This window comes from Trematomus bernacchii, unplaced genomic scaffold, assembly GCF_902827165.1.
Source record: "Trematomus bernacchii unplaced genomic scaffold, fTreBer1.1, whole genome shotgun sequence".
Taxonomy (NCBI): Eukaryota; Metazoa; Chordata; class Actinopteri; order Perciformes; family Nototheniidae; genus Trematomus; species Trematomus bernacchii.
The window spans coordinates 2,374,702-2,395,490 of NW_022987567.1; the positions used below are offsets into that span (position 1 = coordinate 2,374,702).

General features: G+C 40.0%; 1 protein-coding gene across 1 annotated transcript in view; it reads left to right on the forward strand.

Moving 5' to 3' along the window:
- The window catches only part of si:ch211-127i16.2 (probable flavin-containing monoamine oxidase A), a 39,089-nt gene extending 18,738 nt beyond the window's left edge, over positions 1 to 20,351 (forward strand). The window contains exons 9-12 of the mRNA XM_034125865.1: positions 4,848 to 5,006; positions 7,499 to 7,585; positions 11,280 to 11,380; positions 19,737 to 20,351. Coding sequence (XP_033981756.1) covers positions 4,848 to 5,006; positions 7,499 to 7,585; positions 11,280 to 11,380; positions 19,737 to 20,085 — 696 coding nt within the window. The 3' untranslated portion in view covers positions 20,086 to 20,351. The remainder of the gene's footprint in view (positions 1 to 4,847; positions 5,007 to 7,498; positions 7,586 to 11,279; positions 11,381 to 19,736) is intronic.
- Positions 20,352 to 20,789: the final 438 nt, after the last annotated feature.

The window sequence follows — 20,789 nt, forward strand, 5'->3', positions numbered from 1 at the left end:
ATGGAAGAAGCAGGTCTCACATGGAAGAAGCAGGTCTCACATGGAAGAACAGGCCAAATACCTTTGTGTGGAGACTCGGTTTCTACAGGAAACAAATTATTCATATAACTTGTGGCAATAATGAAATGCAAAATGGGATGATGTGATGTGTCTGTTTATACATTTATGTTCTGAGCATTTTGGTTATTATTTAGCACCCTATCCGTTTTGTTATTTGTAAAGGCTATAAGAAAAACATAAACATTTCTAAGATTGAGCCCCCACTTGAAGTCAGAATCTCCTTGTGTGATTTGAACCAGACAAACCATCATCCAGTGATAAAAGGTGTAAGATGTTTAGAATCTCCCAGGCTCTTATTTGCTCTCCGCCAAACACTAACAAAACTTTCATTTGAAATCACATTTTCAGCTATCGTGAGGGGCATAACTATCACCTATTGCTATGGTTGTTCATCACAATATGTTGGGGTTGCAGGTGTTTAAAAATGTCCTTCAATGAGATGAATCCAGATTTGAATGGCCTCATCTTTAATTAAAACTATGACATCATGTCATCATGTAGAAAATAAACTCTTTGCAATGAAGCTTCGAGCGTTCTATCACTTAGTCCCTACTATAGTTGAAATGGCATGCAATTGGCTCATCCTTTTAGCTGAGATTAAAGCTAGCAGCCTCTTTGTTTAGATTGGAAACAGCTTGAGAGGTATAATATATATGCATAATGCATACACAAAGCTTCTGTTGAAAGGATATCAAGAACCAACAGCAATGCCATTGCAATACAAAAGGAAGAGGGAGAGTGAGCGCAGGACATGGCTCTCTCACTCCCTGTAAGAGGAGAGCGGCTAAAAACCAACTTCTCGCTAAAAACCCATGACCACGGGAAATCCCTGAAACACTTTCATAGCAGATGGCGGCAGGCACCTCTCTAGAAGGAGATATAATACAAGTGAACAGTGAGCTGAGTGAGCAGAACACTAGCCACATCGCTTGTGCAATCCCAAGGAATTTACATTTTCAGCCTAAAGAGTCGAGTCTGCATTCCTGCCTTGGATTATCTTCTCCACGGTGGAGGCCAATCCCAGAAGCACACAGCGTGTCCCTCACAGGATGCAAGTCCTTGAAGGCAGCCTCAGGGTGGGCATCACATCTGTCACTTTGTTTACCTCTGCCGACACTCCCCAATGTTAGGTAATTTGTCAGGGCTAACGCCTACAGCAGCTGTATCTCAGAATCATATGGAGCTTCCGGATGTAAAAGACCCAACATCAGCAAATTGTATATCCTGAAGGAGCCTGTTTGTGCATGGTGTGACTGCAAAGCCTTTAGGTTAGGCTAAGGATGGAAGCAGGTGTACTGTCCATGCCTTCTTCAACAACATGCTGCAAATACAGCTGATGGAGGTCATTCGGACAGAAGAGACTACTATCCAACACTGTAACGGGTGAGGAAGGCAGTAGGACTCAAAACTAAGAGACAAAAAGGGAGGCAGGTATATATTACTTAAAGTGGACCTATCATGCTATATTTAAATGATATATTGTAGGGCCATACCTATATAAGGTATATTTATACGTTTCTGTTTTCAAAATACCAAACAGATCATGATTTTAAGCCATGCCTCATTTCGCTCTATTTGCTGTTCTCCAGCACTGTTTTTGCAGGGGGCTGATTCTGTGAGCTGCAGCTGACCACGCCCCCCTGCAGGAGAGGGGAGCGCGTTCTGAACAGCTGCTGGGCTGTCAGAAGAGGGGGAGAAAAAGAGATCTCCGTCTTCCGTGTTTTATTATAGCCTATTATTATATAGAGTCGTTATTCATTTGTTTTAAAGCTCAATAAATAACAAAGAAGACCTTTGACCGGCACTTTTCTAATTTTGTCCGGAAGATTTAAACTTTAACGGACATCTTGACCGGCGAAAGAAACTGAAACTGAAACTCTGCCGCACGGCCCCCTCGTTCCTTGGAAGAGGCGGAGAGGTGGGTGTTTGTCATCTGCTGGTGGACTAACCGGAGAGAATTGCAGTGCTTGCCTCGACGGGGAGGGATTGCATTGAATTAAAGCAGCGGGAGCAAACGCTTGCCTCGGGGAGGGAGAAAAAAAGCCACAGCGGAGAATAAACAGAAGGGTAACCATGGTAACCATGCGCGGGAAGTCTTCTTCGCTGCTTTTGTGGCAGACTACAGCGCCACTTACAGGCCTGGCATATGTACTACAGCGCTTTCGAGCAGCAATGGCCGGCCGTGGCCCAACCCCACATTCCCCTGATAGGTGGAGAGTTGGCCCAATAGCCGTAGCGCCACTTTCCTGACGTCAGGACAGTGTTCAAATCTGGATCAGTCTGTATCAGATCCGTTGCAGCCCCTTTTTTAGAGATTTGGGTATGGAGGAAAATAGAGAGGGTTGTGTTTTCTGACACTTGGTGAGTTCCCTGGAACACCGGGGACACATATTCATGTATAAAAGACGTACAAAAGTGCATTTTGCATGATAGGTCCCCTTTAAGTGAGCTTTAATTAAAGAGCCTCTACTGTTATTTTCATCATACTGCAGCACCTCTTGTCACCCTCTGTCTGAAACCAGAGCCCAGTCTGCTCCTTAGCAAATCATGTACAATGTGTCGGAGCGCTAGTGTTTTACAGTGAAGCCACTATGTGCTGTGAACTTTGGGATTTAGCCTTTGCACTTTGCAGACCATTTGCATGACTAAGAAGGCTATTTAACACACCACAGGAAGGAAGACACTCCAAAAAGCATAATAGGGCTCGTTTTTAATAAAGCCAATACAAACAAGAGGTCAAATATGAAGGTAGTAAAGCTCAAAGGCAAAGTGGCAAAACTAAACAAGAAACACAGGACTACTCACATTGACAAGTCACAGCTGAAAAGGGTTGGGTAAAAAACACAAGGGCAGCAGGATGCAGGATGCAGGTAGACAGAATCAGGGCGGTATGGTAAACAATCAGAAAGGCGGGAAAACACAGCAAGAATGTGCACCTGTTCTGCAAGAGAGTGCCTCTCCTCCTCCATCTTGAGGTGTAAAGCAGGCTGGAAATGTGCCTCATACTTCAAGCTTGTTGATTACTCAAATGAGCCTCTCTGAGCTCTCAGGACTGATGTGCTGTACAGAGAGTGGATTGGTGTGGCTTTAAAGAAATAGCTTGAATGAAATAAAAAGGATGCAGTGTTAGTTTTGATGTAGAGTGTGTTTGCCAGTTTTTTTCATTATAGAATAAAATGATATTGCAAAAATGTTGTGCCTTCATTATTTTAAAAGCCCTACTTTGGAAAGTGCAAGCACAGTGCAACTGACATTAATATTTGTTTTTAGCCTCGTCTTCTAAATAATGAGTAGACAAGATGAATGAAGAGTCGGTAGATTTTAAAAGGGGCGGGACATCTGTAAGCGGTTGACCAATCGCAACAGGGTTGGCCAGCTAACCAATTAGAGCAGACTCAGATCTCATTTCAGACAGAGGGTGAAAAGAGGCTCATGTCATGTCACAGTAGAGGACGATAATATGTAATAGGGCCCCTTTAAAATAAAAACAATGTAACAATCAGAGGTTTCATACTCACAATGAACTCAAAAGAAACACACAGGTGGAGTGAAACAAAGGTTGTCATTGTAATTCTCTTTGTATTGTAACAGCCAAGCACGTAAAGAATTGTATGCATGTATGAATAAGAAATGTGGTTGCCTTAGTTTAACATTCTTTACAGTCACATGTTACGGTAGGCAGAAAGGTTGCCAGCAGGTTACAAACAGCGTGCAACAGAGCTAACTACTTAATAATGTATGAGACATGTGTAATATATTATATAACCATAGGTCTTGTGCCAACCTAGGAAGTACAGAAGAATTGTCTCAGCATTTAATTATGACATTTGAAATTCTGCACACATTAAATGTATTCTTATAAACTATGCCAGCAAAATACAAAACACTTAGTATACATTATTGTTGCCTTTCATAAATAACTCATACAAGAATATACATAATTCTGTTTTTATACTTTCTGTTTTGTATATGGTAGCTTAGATTAATAGTACACAGTTTATTTTGTAAATGGCATCCTTGCCTCACACAGAACAATCTGATGCTGTGATTTTGTTTCTTTTTTCTTCAACTCGGTGCACAGCGTTCAATACTGCCTCTTATGCACTGACTGCATATCAATGATAGGGCTAATAGACTGCACAGAATTCAGTTTGTAGGATGCTCCTTCACACTCACTGTTTAGGTACAAGCATTGGGGGTTTATTTTCAGTTTATAACGGTGAATGGACCCATCTACTATAGACAAAACTGAGCCGGGTAATAAAATGTAATACCGAAAAGTGAATTGTGTAATGGACAAAGCCATTTTTTTGTTTTTATGCTTTGATATTCAAAAAAGGTCTTTATTTTTCTCATATTGTCCTGGCTGCAGCACCTCTTTTCACACTGTCTGAAACCAGATCCCAGTCTGGTCTGATTGGTTAGCTGGCAGAAAGCTTTGCACTCACATTTGTATGTATAATAAAGGTCTATGTCAAGAGTCTTTTGAATACTGTACAATGTAAAGTATTCAGGCGGCTTTGCACATGTCATAGCGGGCATATCAATTGAGTGAAATGTGTGTTGTAGGTATAGGTAATGGGTCCAGTTGTGAAAGCTGTTGAATGTGGCTCTTGAGTGGCTCCATTTAGCTTTCTATACAGCTGCTCAATCACTCCAGGCAAATGTCAGCACTGAAAGACATGGAACACGGTGTAGCTTATGTGCAAGTATTTTCAGATTGGGTTATGTGCTGCTGCTATTGTTGATAAAGGTTGATGGTGTGAACTTCCACTTTTTCTTTACAGGCTTTTTGGAGGGAGAAAGGCTTCTCAGGGGAAATAGTGGCAGGATCCTCCACCGAGTGTCCATTCTGTGTCACTTTTGACGCCACCAGCCCCAGCGGTAATGCTGCCTTGGTGGGCTTCATCGCCGGCCAGCAGGCTTCACAATGGAGCTCCAAGGAGGTAATGTCTTATCAATGTGGCAAGCAGATACACTCATTAGTATTTATCTATAATGTAAACAACATTTCTAATCACAGCTGTGCCATTGGTTTGAATTCCCATTGTGATTCATTATAAATCTCATGTTAATCCATCCCACAGAAATTAGGAATAATAGGTTTTTTTCTATTATTGGTGTTCTTATATTTAAGTTGATAACGGATAGAAACTGCTCGCACAAAATGAAAGGCAGGAAGGCTAGGATTATCCAACAGAGTTATAGATGAGATAAGCGCTATGTCACACACGATGAAGACGCTGCTCACTTTCAGGTGAAAACTAAGGATCGCCTCCAAGGGGAAGAATATCGTTTCTTCATATCTAAAGCTGCTGTGCAGTGTATTTCACGTTAAACAACAACAAGGATCCAGAATTGGGTTTTCTTTTATTCAGAAAAAAGGAAAGTGAAAGAGAAGTGATGTGGCTTCAGGCCTTCCACTGAGAGAAAGGAGAGCCTAATTGCTATTTATGTCACTTAGTTTAATTGCTGCTACAAATCTCTTTTAGCCATGGTTTTGTAGTTATTTGTCTTATTACTAATGTCTGTTTTTTTTTAATTATTATTGCAAGCCTTCTTTTACCTACTGTGCCACTTTTGCTGTAACGTTGTAAATGTCCCCACTGTGGGACTAATTCTGAATCAATGGGACTCGATTGTGATGCTAATGAGGTTAACTTCAATCGTCAAACTAAACTCTTGTAATGTTACAAGTCAGGCTAATTGTAGAAGCTGCATTAAATTATAAAAACACTGACAAGCCAAGAAAAGTCACAGATTTAGTGCTCGTCCAACATTAGATTGAAAGGAAATCGATGCCCTATAGCTTTTAATGTTACCATATATTAATGCTGATCATCAATCTCCAATGACATTTTGTAATTGTTTGCCTGACTCACTTATATTTGGGCCCGCTGTAAATAAAAAAATTCAAATGCATGTTTTACTTAATCTTTGGTTCGGATTGGCGAAGACCTCCGAATTTGAGTTTGCCGTCAGTCCAATGACAGCAGATATTCTTACGGGCATCATTGCTGATTTGCAAGTTGCCTGGTGAGAAATGATGGTTTTCAAAACGTAACTATCTAATGTCTGGTAGATTCATTACACATAAGTTGTATGGTACATCTATGTGTTCAAATTTAAATGAACTCTACATTTATATTTGAACACACTTATTTTTGCATCTCCATCTCTACCATTAAATAGAGCTTAAATCCTTTTTCATGCATGTTAAGGGTTAAGCCTGGTTAACCTGTTGTGTGGACACAAAGGAAATAGAGACCCTGGAATATGGTGTGTTTTCATGAGCTGTGCTATCTTATAATAACAAACTAGATTTGAAGAGTGCATTTTCTAAAGTTATGTAAACAAAAGGCTCACAGGCAGCATTATGAAAATGTTATGCAAAAACAGCAGAGCATCTAGACTGAGGAGAACAGTAGATGGGTAAATATAAAACGCAAACATATTGATGCAACTTATAAAGGTCACATTTCACATAATCTGCTTCTAATTCAGTAAATAAAACACACTTTTTGCACAATTCGCCCACATCCTCCCATGTTCCTTCCTTTCTTTCAGTGTTGACTTTTTAACTTGGCTTCAGTACTTTCCCCTTACCCGGAAAGATCTCTCAGTTACTGTTGTTTTGGTATTTCAGTCATTAGCCTGACATGCTACATAGCTCAAGGGTAGTCATCGCCCTGCTGTTCCACACAGCATTTAGAGTGCTAAATAATTAACCTCTGCTTGTTGCGTCACTGCTAAATAAAGGTTTATAGTGTCCATTTGTGTGAGCCACATGGACATCAGTGTGTCACTTATACAAGGGTTTAGCTTTTTAGGTAAGATCCAGCTGTATATTTCGTTGTAATTATGATTTATTTTCCTCATTTGGCTTTCATAGGAGTGTCGTATGGTTAGGGCTGATGTATTGCACAGGTGCAGCCACATATTAAAGAGCCTCTTCTCAAAAGTAATTTCTAAGGATTTACAGATGGCAAAACAGTGCTGAAGCTAAATAACATTTAGTTCTGTATTTATACATTTCTAATTGGAAGCAATTTGGCTCCATGCTTGATTTCACTGTTTGTTCTTCGGCAGAGAGAGTGCATTAAGAGAGTTTGAGCTATGAATTATTGTCCAAGGGTATGCTGAGAGCAAAGGTAAAGTGACATGCAGATGAGGAATGTGAGACAGTTTTGCAACATCTGTCAGCATGTTTCATGGTGATCCGTCCCTTTGATCCTCAGGACTCTCAGCTGCTGTGTACATAACTCACAATGTGAACTAATCCGACCAGGAGCATGTGCTGACAGCGCCTGAGTTATTCAAATGGACTGCTGCTTGCTTTGTCCAGCTGGATTACTTTCTTAAATATGCATTCATATTTCTCGCAGCCTGCTGTTACAGTGATGAGTGTAAACGCACGTGCATGTCCTTCTGTTTGCAGAGTGGCGAGAGGAGAGAAGCTGTGCTTTCCAGCCTGGTCAAATACCTGGGACCTGAGGCCAGGTCTTTCATCCACTACGAAGAGAAAGTAAGTGACAGATGACGTAATTGTCATTTATTTCCTGCATTCCAGATGGGAGGGACATTTTGGCTATTTTGTTTGTTTATATGTCCGAGTATTTATAGCTCATTAGTGTAGTTTTATCTACTTGGCAAAAAAGTAAATGAGAAAATATACTTTTTTGATTATGTATTAGAAGCAGCTTAGAGCCAGTGTTAGGCAGTTCAATCATTCATAGGGTCATAATTCCCTCCCTCCCTCATATCCATTTTATATTGTTGTAAAAATAAATCCTTCATTTTATATTGTTGAGAAAACAAATCCTCCAAAACAACTGTATTTCTTTAAGTGTCCCGCCAAGAATTAAGTTTTACAAGCAACATTCATTTTTGCAATATATTAGGTGCTTTCCAGTCTTGTCAAATACAGAAGCCGCATCTTTCTTCCACTATGAAGAGAAAGGAAGTAGTTCAGTGAGAGATGTCCAACATAAAAAAAGAATAATGCTATTTAAGTTTGAGGCAGAATTGTAATTCACGACTTTCTGCATTCTTAAAATGGGAAAGCTATTTTGTGTAGCAAAAGATTGAAAACCTGTCAGAGTATTTATAGACCTTAAGTGTAGTGTTATGTATACGTAGCGAACCAAAAACAAAAATAAACCCAACTTTAATTATGTATTGGAAGCTACTGAGAGCCAGCATTAGGAAGCTGAATAATTCATAGGGTCATAATTCCTTTATAATATCCATATTATATTGCAGTATAAAATAAACCCTTCAAACAACTGTATTTATTCAATTGTCTCATGCAAAACTTAAAATAATTCACTTTACATTCAACATTATTTATCTTTGCCAAGTACTAATTATTACCAGATGGAGATTTAATGCATTATAATGCATTATAATGTACAGTACCATCACCAAATGTTGGCATAAACTTGATACCGAGATATTGGTAGCACCCCTAGCACAGACCTGAGTTAATCACAAAACTATTGCTTCTCATTTTTAAATGCCGCAATGCAAGCTTTAATCCACCTTCATCAACATGTGGCGCACCAAGGTTTTAAACAAGATCCATACGCAAAAAAGGCTCCATTGAAATGTCAAAAATGGTTATTACCACAACTGGGTACACCAGATTATAAATGACATCCTAAATAGTTTTGATAGTAAGGTAGCATGGGTTCAAAAATCGTATATTTGGGAATTGCTCAGGGACACAACAGAAGGCCATTTATGTCCTACGACGGTTGTGAAGGCAAAGCCAGAGACAAACAACAAAAAGGTGACTTTGCTGCAGCATCCCATAAGGAGCACAGTGTGGGAAACAAACAATACATCTACTCTCCTGCTAGTAGCACAGCAACCTCCCAAAAGTGGAGGCTCATTAAACCGTTTATGCCAAATAATAAAACAAATAGAACACCAAATGACTAAAAAGTTGGCGTGGCAAATCTGCGATAGAGAAGCAGAACTCGTGTGAAAAGAACATATATATTCATGTTGCGCCACACACACTGAATACAGAAGTGCTACTTTGGCCCATTAAATGATGCCGAGCACACATTGGTAGACTGTGAAACAGCACATTAGTCATGCAGACATATGATTTCAGTCCCCGGACACTTCATCGCTGAAAGGCAAATTGCCCTGAGGAAATTAGAGGCATGGATGTTAAGGGAGACATTACGATTCCACTTTGTAGAGACTCAACAGGAACCTTCATTTGAAGAATACAATAAGAACCACTCAGAGCTTTGCGAAGAGAAAAGAAACCCCGGTAGAATTGACAGTATAGTGTTGAGGGACGCAAGTGGCCTGATTTAACGTTATTCAAAGTGAGTGTCTTAATATTTCATACTAATTAGGTTTGTACTCTTTCAACTATTTATAATAAAGTACATGTCTGAGAAGTCTCAAACATAATTTTAATTCATGTTGTGTATCATGCTGGAGTTATTTCCATATGAGGAGCTCTGGGTTTCTCAGAGCAACATCGTGTGTAGTAGTTAAACGTTATATTCAATGCTACATGATGCAGCCGGTGTGTGTTGTGCTGCCAACTAAACCGTGTGAGACTGTAAAAGTAGACTGGATGCATTTTATTTGGTACTCTGGGGCATGCAATGTTCTCCGACATCACTTTAGCATACATTATATTGGCTAGAAAGACGAGGTAAACTTTAACTGCATTCATAAAAAAGAGGAATAGTTTCGGCGAAACCTAAAAGGTACTATGGGGTCAGAATATAATTTTCCAAATGGGGGTTCGTTTAGCATGAAAGACTTGAAATAACTAAAGGATAAGGTAACACAGAAAGTAGAAAGAAAGTGAAGTCATAGAAAACTATTTCTGCTAAAAAGTTAGCAATGATTGAGAGTCAGACCTAAACATTTCAGATGTGTGTATCTCAGGCTGCACTGTAACTTTTATTCATGTATCTTTGTTATTCATGTTTTATTATCTTTGCTTTTAAATGAGTGTTTTTAAATGCCATTTTATATATTTGCTTTTAAATGAGTGTTTTTAAATGCCATTTTATAATATGCTTCTTAATGTCTTTCATTTTTGTAAAGCACTTTGAATTGCCTTGTGTTGAAAGGTGCTATAAATAAACTTGCCTTGCCTTACATAAAGAAGCTGCACTGATGCCAATTGATTTCTCTAACTAGTACAGTAATAATGAATTAGGGTCAAATCCAAGCAGCAGGTTGGAATCTGAGCTGAAGGAGTTTTTGGCGTATTCATCGAAATAAGCAAATTCAGAAATAGCCACTTTCCTCACTGATGTCCTTATGTAGGTCATACAGAGGCATCAGTATTACAGTTTCATAACCATGTTAAGGTCCACAGAGTCACTTTACCATTGTCTGACCTTTAAGGTGTACCCCCTTTTGTCATTGCAGTGACAAGCCGCTCCTCTGGGTTTAGCATATATTCCCCTAACAACTTGTCTGGCTTCATTCCACTCGTGTGTATCTCCACGTTAGAAGAAAAGTATTTGTGTTGTCGAGTAAAAATGTAATCATTTGATTTTTAGTAAGCAGGCTACAGTTTTAGAATCAACTTGGACAAATACATGTATGGGATAATGTGCAGAGACACGGGGATGTTTGTTGTCCACAGCTAAAGATACATTTACCAGATGTCTTTCTGTCCATTGATATGCATATGACTTCTCCTTAGTCATATACATAGACAAATACATGTATTCAACTTTCAGTAGAGTACATGTATTGCAATATATGTTTATTAGTGTGTCTGTGAGAGAGACACCAAACAAATAAAGGACTCTGGTAGGTAGAGTGAAACAAACAAAATCAATGAGGAGAAACTAAACATTATTCTGTCGATTTAAATGTCGGTAAATCTGATCAAATGTGTCGGTTTGATAGTGAGAATTAACAACCTCTGAAATGTCCAAAATGATCAATCAGAAGTATTCAAATAAGCCGTGGATGAAATACAATAATGGCTATTTTACATAATATACGATTGTACTGACATCTTACTAAAGATAACGAATCACGAGGCGTTTGGAGGGGGACAGATGTCAGGCGTGTCTAACAGAGGCCCTGGAATAAGGTGTGTTTTCATGAGCTGTGCTATCTTATAATAACAAACTAGATTTGAAGAGTGTGTTTCAACAAGCCCTGCCTTTGTGCCGTGTTGTGAAATGGAACAATGTTAACGTCACTTTTCTGCTGTACAGGACTGGGCTAAGGAGGACTACAGCGGCGGCTGCCCTGTTAATGTCATGGCGCCAGGAATGCTAACATATTACCACCCCAGCCTGAGGAAGCCCTGTGGCAGGTAATCACCCCCTGATGACATACAGCATCACACCTTTCCTCCAGGCTCTCAATGGAAAGAGTGGTTAAGTAGTGAGGGGAGTAGTGGAGTAAACCAGCAGGCCGACCTTTTCAAGAGCTACATTTTCATAGGTCAGTAATTGTAAACTACATGACATAATGAGGTAATTACTGTGGTTGCTGCATACTCAAGCTATTTTCATACCTTAGAAAAAGGTAATCAGGTAAAAGTACGAATACCACAATATTGTAAGTAAAACTACTGCATTCTTTTTTTTTTATGTATGAGTAAAATACAAAAGTATTAGCATCAATACTTTAATATTATATAAGAACTATGTATAAGCTTAAGATCCCAGAGGATAAATTCTGTTTTTGACTTATTTTGCAATTACACACATAGGCCCAGATATGCACCACAAAGGGCTAGTGTTCTGGTGCTGGGGAGCAGTTTGGGGTTTGGTGCCTTGCTCAAGGACACCTCAGCAGTGCACAGGAGGTGAACTGGCACCACTCTGAATACCAGTCCAACTCTGTACTTTTGGTCCGATTTGGCCTCGAACTGGAGACCCTTCGGTTCCCCAGCAAAGTCCCTACACCGCCCCAAAGATATATTAAAGTACCAAAACTAAAAGTTCTCATTATGCAGAATGGCAAATGTTGTTATAATGTATACTTATTATGTTAAATAATATATTTATTTATCCATTATAGTGAACATTATTTTAATGTTGCAGCTGGTAAAGGTGGAGCTAACTTTAATGAATTACATTTATTTTTGTAAAATAAGGTAAAATAATCTACAATTATATATGATAATTCATTAGTTGCTTTATATTTTTTCATCAATAAGATTAATCTGTAAGTAGCTAGTAACCTATGAAGTAAAAAGCGCAATACTTTCTTCAAGATTGTAGAGGATTAGAATGATGAATTATCATACAATGGAAACCCTAAATTAAAAGTACCTCAAATTTGTACTAGATTAAATGTATTTACAACACTGCAACCAGGTATTACTTTACTACCACCGAATGCCTTAGACCAGGGGTGTCCAAACTTTTTTCACCGAGGGCCACATAGAGACAAATATACAAAGGGGCTGGGCCCCTCACTAGAGGTGAGGTATATTGCCTCATAAATTCAGTTATAAGTTAGCAAAACCAATCAGATGTAGGTAAATGATGCTTGTGAGTGTTGGCAGCTCATCCCTTAAAACAGAAGCCTCAGATTGATTATAATAAGGAGAAATAAGAAGGGTGTATTTCAAGCTTGCTATGTAAATAAGTCATTGGGCTTTTTTCTTATCAACTAACTAACATATAGAAAACGTTTCCAACTTGAATTGACTGAATTTATGTGAAAAGCATTCTTATTAACACATGAATACTACTGTGTAATATATTTTTACATTTATATTTAAGAAGTACAATATAAGGCAAGCACAAGTTTTATTTGTGGGCCATATTCCATTATACGTTTTGAATTTTCTTAGGGCCGAATCAAAATGGTCCGCGGGCCGCATTTGGCCCCCGGGCCGTAGTTTGGACACCCTTGTCTTAGACCAAGCAGTCATGGGAGTGATCCTGCCTTCACCGTACACTTTAATATTTAAAGAAATAGCACGAGGTGGTCAGCAGTGGTGTCCTCATAGAAAAAAAAGTGTCCAGTAATCAATTTCTAATGGGCTGTTCTGAGAAGCACACGGCTGGGGGGAGGGGAGAGAGGTGGGGGGGGGGGGGAGGGAGAGAGGTGGGGGAGGAGGGGGGGGATCCAGGTAATGTATTTCAGTAATGACATTAAGTCCACGGGGAGCAGAGGAAGCTCATTACATAACGTTACTCAAACAGCAGCATTAGGCTGCGGCCCACGCTCCTACGCCATATAGAAAATGGATCCTCAAGGACACGTTGTGACCTTGACACGATTCCAGCACGTGACATGAAGGCAAGCCCGTCTTTGGTTAAGCTAAAATGCTGCTGGTGTTTCAACGAGTTGTATTTAACAGCAAGGGAGAGTCCGGTGAATGATGGGATTTTGTGAGGGGTATGAATCTCAATGCTGACCCACTGTCGTTAAATATAATTAGAGTAATTTTCCGAGGTGGATACCATGCCCGAGTGCTCAGTATGTGAGATCTTTACAGAAAGGAGCTCCAGACTAAATTGTAGGTGTGGTTAGTAGAGAGAGTAGAAACGAGAATGAAAGAAAAGCTGCCAAGAATATATTGACCCTAGTTGGTTCATGCTTTACTTAGCTTGAAGCTACAAAATGCTGTTGGAATAAACTCTTCACAATTGCAAGAGTTTTATTTTTAAGCTGTAATAAATAACTAAAATACAATATAAGTTTGGCTGCTCCTCACAATATTTAGATTCTACTACGAAGAGAAAAGGATTAGCTCATTCAACCCATGATACACAGGCTGCTGCAGAATACATGTTGAATGTTATAAAAACGTTGTTCCATTATACACCTTACTCTGATCATTATAACTGGGAATCGGGGATCTCGGAGGGGCTTAGGGTTTTTGATCTCTGTGTCAACACGGTCAGGTTTGCATCCATCCAGCTATTTCAGGATTAGTCCTTCTCTGCTCTCCTTTAAAGGGCAGCAGCAGCAGCTCTGCTCCTCATCCTGAAACACCAGAATGATTCCTCAGTGAGCCCCTTGTTATTAAAACCGTAGATTTGCAATATGTTCATATCATTCTTTAAACCAGGGCGCCTGCTTCTTTAAAGGGCAATGACTGATGGTTACTTCCCCATTGCGCGAATCAAAAGGATTATAAACCAACTAACAACAGCTCAGCATGAGTTGATCAACACCAACACATCTATCCCAAACAAAAGGTCACAGCACTAAAGTCTTTGTACTAAAAACATGTGCAGGTCTTCTTTATGGTTCATCATGTTTAAAGTCGATAAGGTTCTTCTTAGGTTTCTGAGCTGCACTGTCTACATCATTTATGGTATACATATTAACTTGAGTTTACTTATGATTAACATATGGTGTAAACAACCAATAACCTCTTTGGAGTAGATTACTTCTCGCTGTTTAAAGGCGGCTTTAATGGGTGTCTATATGAATGGATCAGGTCTATACCAAATGTGCTGCTCCATTTGGCTTTATGGACCTTTAGAATTGAGTTTCACTTCATTGTTTAGCTCGCTATAAAGCACTTTACTGTTATCCTCCTTGCAAGCTCACAGCTCTCCTAGTTTGCAGACATAACATTCAGCTGTTTTCTGCAAAACAGCTATAAAAACCAACCTACTTAACAGCAGAGAGACAAAATTAGTGACTAGCTGGTGAACAAAGTGGAGCATAAAGCAGCTCTCGAGCCAGATATGTCCTCTGGGAGATGGTAAAAGCTCAAAATGTAGATAAAGTAAGTTAATATTTGATCTACATGTACAAATGGGGTCTATAGTGCTGAATAAGCAATGGTTTCATAACAAGTTGGTCAATAAATTATAAAGGAGATTATTTCAGTTTTTTTTATTTCAACTTGTTCCTGCTGTCCCCTGGTTGCCAACAAAAGTGATTTCAGGTTCTTGGTCAAGTCAGGGATTAAGTAAGGTCAATAGCTACATGGATCCAAGTTCAATGAGGTTACAACTATGGCTGGGTGATACTGCCACAATCTACTATCCTGATATAGGTTATGTCATATCTCCCATTGCCATATAAACCACGATATAGAGTTACATTAAAACAGAGACTATAGGAAATACCCGCACGGTAAGCCTCTTTTTGTAAACACCTGTGTCCAATCAGATACATGATTATTTATCATGTTATTAAGAACATCAGTGCATCATTTACATATCAGCTTCAAATGAAAATAAGGATAAAAAGTGAAGTTTATATTTCAAGGATTGGTTTTGTAGAAACAATCCTAAAAGGATATTTCCTCAAAATACTTTGCATCAACTTTTCTTGGAATTATAAACAAGAGTAGTACGTGCTTCATTTAACACCAATGTAGATGACATCATTCTGTATTAAAATATGTAAATCTACACTTTTATTTGGATATATTATTCCAATAAAAGATAAATGATTGTATTGCATTATCGCCTAGCCCTAGTTTTTGAGCAGCACTGAGCAGCATGAGTTACTCTACTCTACTACAACACATTTGCCTCGAGGTATAAACTCAAAGCAACAGCTTCCAAAGCGTCCAAAGTGATGAACGCAGGCCACACAGAGAACTTTCACACAGATCTCCTCCTCCTGTCTGCCAACACATTCAATATGATTGTGAAATGCCAGCACAGAGGCTGAAAGAAACGCATTTGTTAATTCAAGGACATAAATAAAAAAATAAAAAACAAGTGCCTCGTTGATTTTCTTTTATAAGGAAGGCATAAAGATGTGAACTGCAGTACCACCGCTCATATCCTAGGGAATAACGAAGCTTTCCAAAACACACAAAGATTATGCAGTGTGTGGGGCTGTGAATTAATTTGGTTAAACATCTCTGAATATCTACTCATGATCATGACACTAAGACACTACCACACAGAAACATCATGGGACTTTAGAAAGTACATCAAACAGAGGAGATGATCGTCACATGTCTCATATGGGATACTACTGACAAGACTGTGCAGTGAAGGCAACCAAAAGGAGCGTCTTTTAAAGAGGCCCTATTATGTTTAATGAAGTCATCTTTAGGAAGGATAAAGAAACCATTAGGTATTCTGGGCTTTATTTGCAGATTTAGGCAAATACAATTCCAGTCAGTCCGGCAGTTTACACAAAACTTCGTATTTCCAGATACAGTACAGCCAAGAAAAGGGCAGTTTATTCCAGACAACGCTTCACTCACTGATCAAATGCTTGTGAAGGTTTTTGACAGAAAGGAAAGAAAGCTTTCATCTTCCTACAGTCTTTATTTGCGCTTAAGGTGACAACATGCAGCAGTTTCCTTCTAAATGCATTGTGTTCATCTGCTGTTATAGTATCTGACTCAGCCCACTGGGAAATGAGATTAAATTGAACACAGCAGAACAGTTTGTATACAGTACAGCGGAGGTCAAAATGATATTCCACGAGCTCAGAGGGATTGTTTTATCTTTATTCCCCCGCTTTAGAGAAGGGATTAATCATTTACTTCTGCATTTGCTGGATATCCTCCAAAGTGGAGAACATATTGGCATATGTGCCAAAGCAACGTATTAAAACAAACATTATTTTGACTGAGAACTAAAGCCGTTTCACTTTTAAGAATGGTGCAGGAATGAGTCCTAACACTTGGGAATGGGTTAGCATTTTGACATTTCCGGTTTGGAAATCCTATTGCATTGCAGTTCCTAGAGCAGTCTTGTTGAATCTGGTAATCTCTCACTCTTCTCAGTATAACGCTGCTGCTCATTACCCTGCCACCTGATATGTGGGTTGCTGTAATGTTTGGGTTGATTGATTTCTCCCTGCATCACTCCTGCCTGTTGTTTTGATTTCCTTACTTGGTAAATGCATTGCTTTCCCTTTTCATTATCATTTGTGTACATTATGTCTGAGTCAATATTGGGTCTCTCTTAGCTGCTGTATAAGTATGGCACCATACAGAGTATAACCATGTGTTGAATACAGATCCTACTAACATCAGGCAACTTTAACAATCTCTACTTTTTTAAAGTTTCAGTTTGAGGAGATCAATCAGGCCCTTAAGACCCTCAGTGGATCGGAAGGGAACTCAGAGCTTCTTGACATGTTACCAAAAAGCCTTTCAGTCTGGGGTCATCTTCTGGGATATTCTGCTGATGAAGTCTCAAGTGGCATCCTTTCGCAGGCTGGTCTGTACACTCAACATACTTCTGAGCATTTGTCATCGCAGCTTTGGCACAACTCTTCACTTCTGAGCGCTCATCCATTTCTTGTTAGGACCAGGGGTTAAATTGGGCCGGGGCTGTCCGGGGCTAAGCCCCGGCACATAGGACGATGCTCTGACGTCATCACCCTCGCACATTTGTATTAAAAAAACTATATGTTAAAACTTTTCTCGTTCTTAATATAGACTATATTTAGGGTCGATATGTGTTGACTTTACTTTAAAATAGCAGATCTCTGTGACCGGATATAGTTTTTCGGCTTAGTGAACGTGTCTCTGCTCCGATCAGGAGCAATTTGAAGGTTGGATATGTGTATGCATTTTTGTGTGTACATTAATAATTTAAGATATAAATTAATTCCAATTTATTTGTAGTACTTTCTATTTGTATTGTGTCATTTGGTGGCATCGATGTGTGCATTTGATACAGATAATGGAGCAGTTCCTTTAGGGCCTCATATACAGTATAGCCCTCAAGCCCCCCCCACAGAGCCCCCCCACATATCAAATCCCAATTTAACCCCTGGTTAGGACCCTTGAATAGTAAGGGGTCCCTTTGTGAAATCCGCTGTCATATCCCGCCTTACAGCATGAGAGAAGTGTGTGAATTGGGTACTCGGGGAAACTTGTTTGCTGCTGAGGACTCTGCTGTTCAGATGACATAAATTAATCATCAAGGATGCTGGCCAGATTAAAGGTGCTAAGGGAGAGCCCTTGCTCTGATGGATGGTCAGGGGTGGGGAGGGGGTGGTATAGCAGAGGAGCCTTGAAGCAAGAGTGATGGGTTAGTGAGTACATGAGCTGTAATCCACATGTTCATTGGCTGCATTTATAAAGTGCTTTTCCGCTCTTTGCAACCATCCAAAGCGCTTCTACACAAGTGACACACGTTCATACACTGTTCACCCTGACATCAAGTATAGATAGTAAAGGTGGGCAGTGGGCAGTGGGCAGTGGGCAGTGGAGGCTGGGGATCGAAACACAGACTGGACAATGGCTCTGAGCCTCAGCTGCTCCCTGGATGATAAGTGAGTGGAACATCATGGAGCTTTGGTTTCCCTCACATTAAAAGAGATTAGATTTGTGCTCACTGCAACGTAGGGCGCAGAGCCTTGCTGTGAAGACAGCTAGTTAGCTGTGTTTCCATGGTTACCTTGCCTGCTTTCCTGTTTCGCTTCTTACAACATATCTATCTCGGTCATTGCGCTTTGAAAGGACAGTGCCATCGGGGTCCCAGTTTACATCATTTGAACATTGAGGTGAAGCACAGAGGGTCAAGCCACAGACCCTAAAGGCAGCTTTAGTGGAATATAGAAATAGTTGCTGTGAACCTGACGCTTAGGTAGCCATGTTCGTTTAGCTTCCTATAGTAAGGCGAGGATTATGGATCTCCCGGGACACATGTACCACATACTGTGTGATTACACTCAACACAGCAGTCGTGAGTAATCGGAAGTCGCAGGGGCTCACAGGGGAGCCAGCACGCACGGTAGAATACTTTAACCCCCTTTCTTTCTTTAGAGGGTGTTAGCGACTCCTTACATGAAATGACACGTTCAAAGTGTCCCTCGGCTCCATTAGACCATGCCATTACATATGATCATATCCATCAGAGGCTGCAGGGTGGTCGGATGAAGCTTTGAATCTCTCATATTCGCCTTTTGTTCTGCTTCTCTGTCCGTTACAGGTAGAGTAGCCGCCCAAGGGAGGATGAAATGGAAAGGCATTATTCATGTGGCGCTGTGACTCGGCTCCACCTCACCAATAAGTTATGAGTCATAGGAACGAGCCAGAAGGTCGGCCCTACATCTCTCACCTCTTGCCTCTGCGGCCATTGAAGTGGGTCTTTGAGAAAAAGCAGATACCATGCTGCTAAGCTGCCCTTAGATGGTAGTGATGTGTTTTCACAATGTGACTGGTAAAAACTAATTCATCATCTTCAGTTTGTCAGCCATTGTCTTGAACCTTTTGGGGGGGGCTGGCAGTTGGCAGCAGCAACATCCACTTCCATATTTTCCCTCCGAAGCTTCGACTCCTATCCCTTTTTCTTCTGTCTGTTACACAATCAAACACAATCAAACTCAGGATTGCAGCTTCTTGCCAAGAACAAAGCCCTGTGGACTGAGGACAAATGCTGTTACCATGGGCAGAGATGTATTAGGTTTCTAAAGACACCCTTGAATTCAATGTCATGACATGGCGCAGAACACAAGTGAACAGAAGCATTGTGGCTCTTCTGCTTTTTCTAGCGAGCTTGTTATGTCAGAGTTTTGTGAACAAAGACATGGAGCATCTAGACAAACAGAAAAGGGTCAAAACAGTTGCTAAAAAATAAATCATAATGGTCAACAGCTTCATATGTGAACACTGGTAACTGGGAATGTAAATGGCTTCAAATATTGTATACATGTGCTAAAAAGGGATGTAAACACTCCAATAGAGCATACAACCAAAGCCTTTTCAAACAGCAAGACAAAGCCATGTGTTTAGTAAATCTCTCACTTGTATTGGTCTCCAGGATCCACTGGGCAGGCACGGAGACGGCCACCCTCTGGTGCGGCTACATGAGCGGGGCGGTGCAGGCGGGTCAACGAGCAGCTCTGGAGGTTCTGGCTGAACTCTGCCCAACGAGCCTGACCCAGGAGGAGCAGGACGCTGTGCAGAACAAACACTCTGCTGAAGGTGCAGCCAAGCAAACACCAACGTCCAAACTCCGCTACCTGTGCACCAGCAAGGCTGTGGTCATAGCAACACTGGCTATAAGTGCAGCTGTCTTGTTGGCACGGAATCAGAATGCAGTGCTAAATACCAAAGCTTATTTTACAAATGTATTTACAACAACAAGGCATAAGATATTTGTATTATAACGCAGACCTGAAACACAGGTTTGCTTCCCACCTGTATGGACTTAACATGGAACAAACTACTCTAGGTTTTTCAAAGGGCTTCAAAGAAAAAGTGTTCTCTAAGGATATGTTTTATCTTATGGTCTATCCTCTTTCATTCCTCACAAAAAGTTTGTTATATTTAATAACAAAGTTCAAATCAATTAAAAATATTTTCGTTATATTGTATCAGATCAAATCATATTGTAATATTTGTATCCAAGGGTACCAAGGCTGTATATGTCATTTCTAAACTCCTCTGTATTGACTTCATAAATATGTTTTCATTAAAGAGTTTTCTTTGCCATATTGCTTTCGCTAATACAGTATATTTATACTGCGATATAGCATGTATTGCATCATCGATTGTTGATCTAATAACATTTCCTTTTTATAGATTATTACAGTCTGAAAGGACATTTCTTGAAGACTCCAAGATCTTCATTTTATCTGTTGCTCATTACAAATGAAAAACATTTTTTTTTTTTCCTGCAGCAAAAACATTTTGAACATTTTAAATGTAGGTTGTGTGTTGCAGGCTTAGAGCTTCACAGCGATCATGCTGTGTTTAAACCACTTTAAACCACAGTGAGCTTTCATTCGGCATGCCTTGCATTGTTTCCCAGAAAGCCATAAAAGCTGCCTGTGAGGCTTGGAGCGGAGCCACACACGCGTCTGTGCGCCCA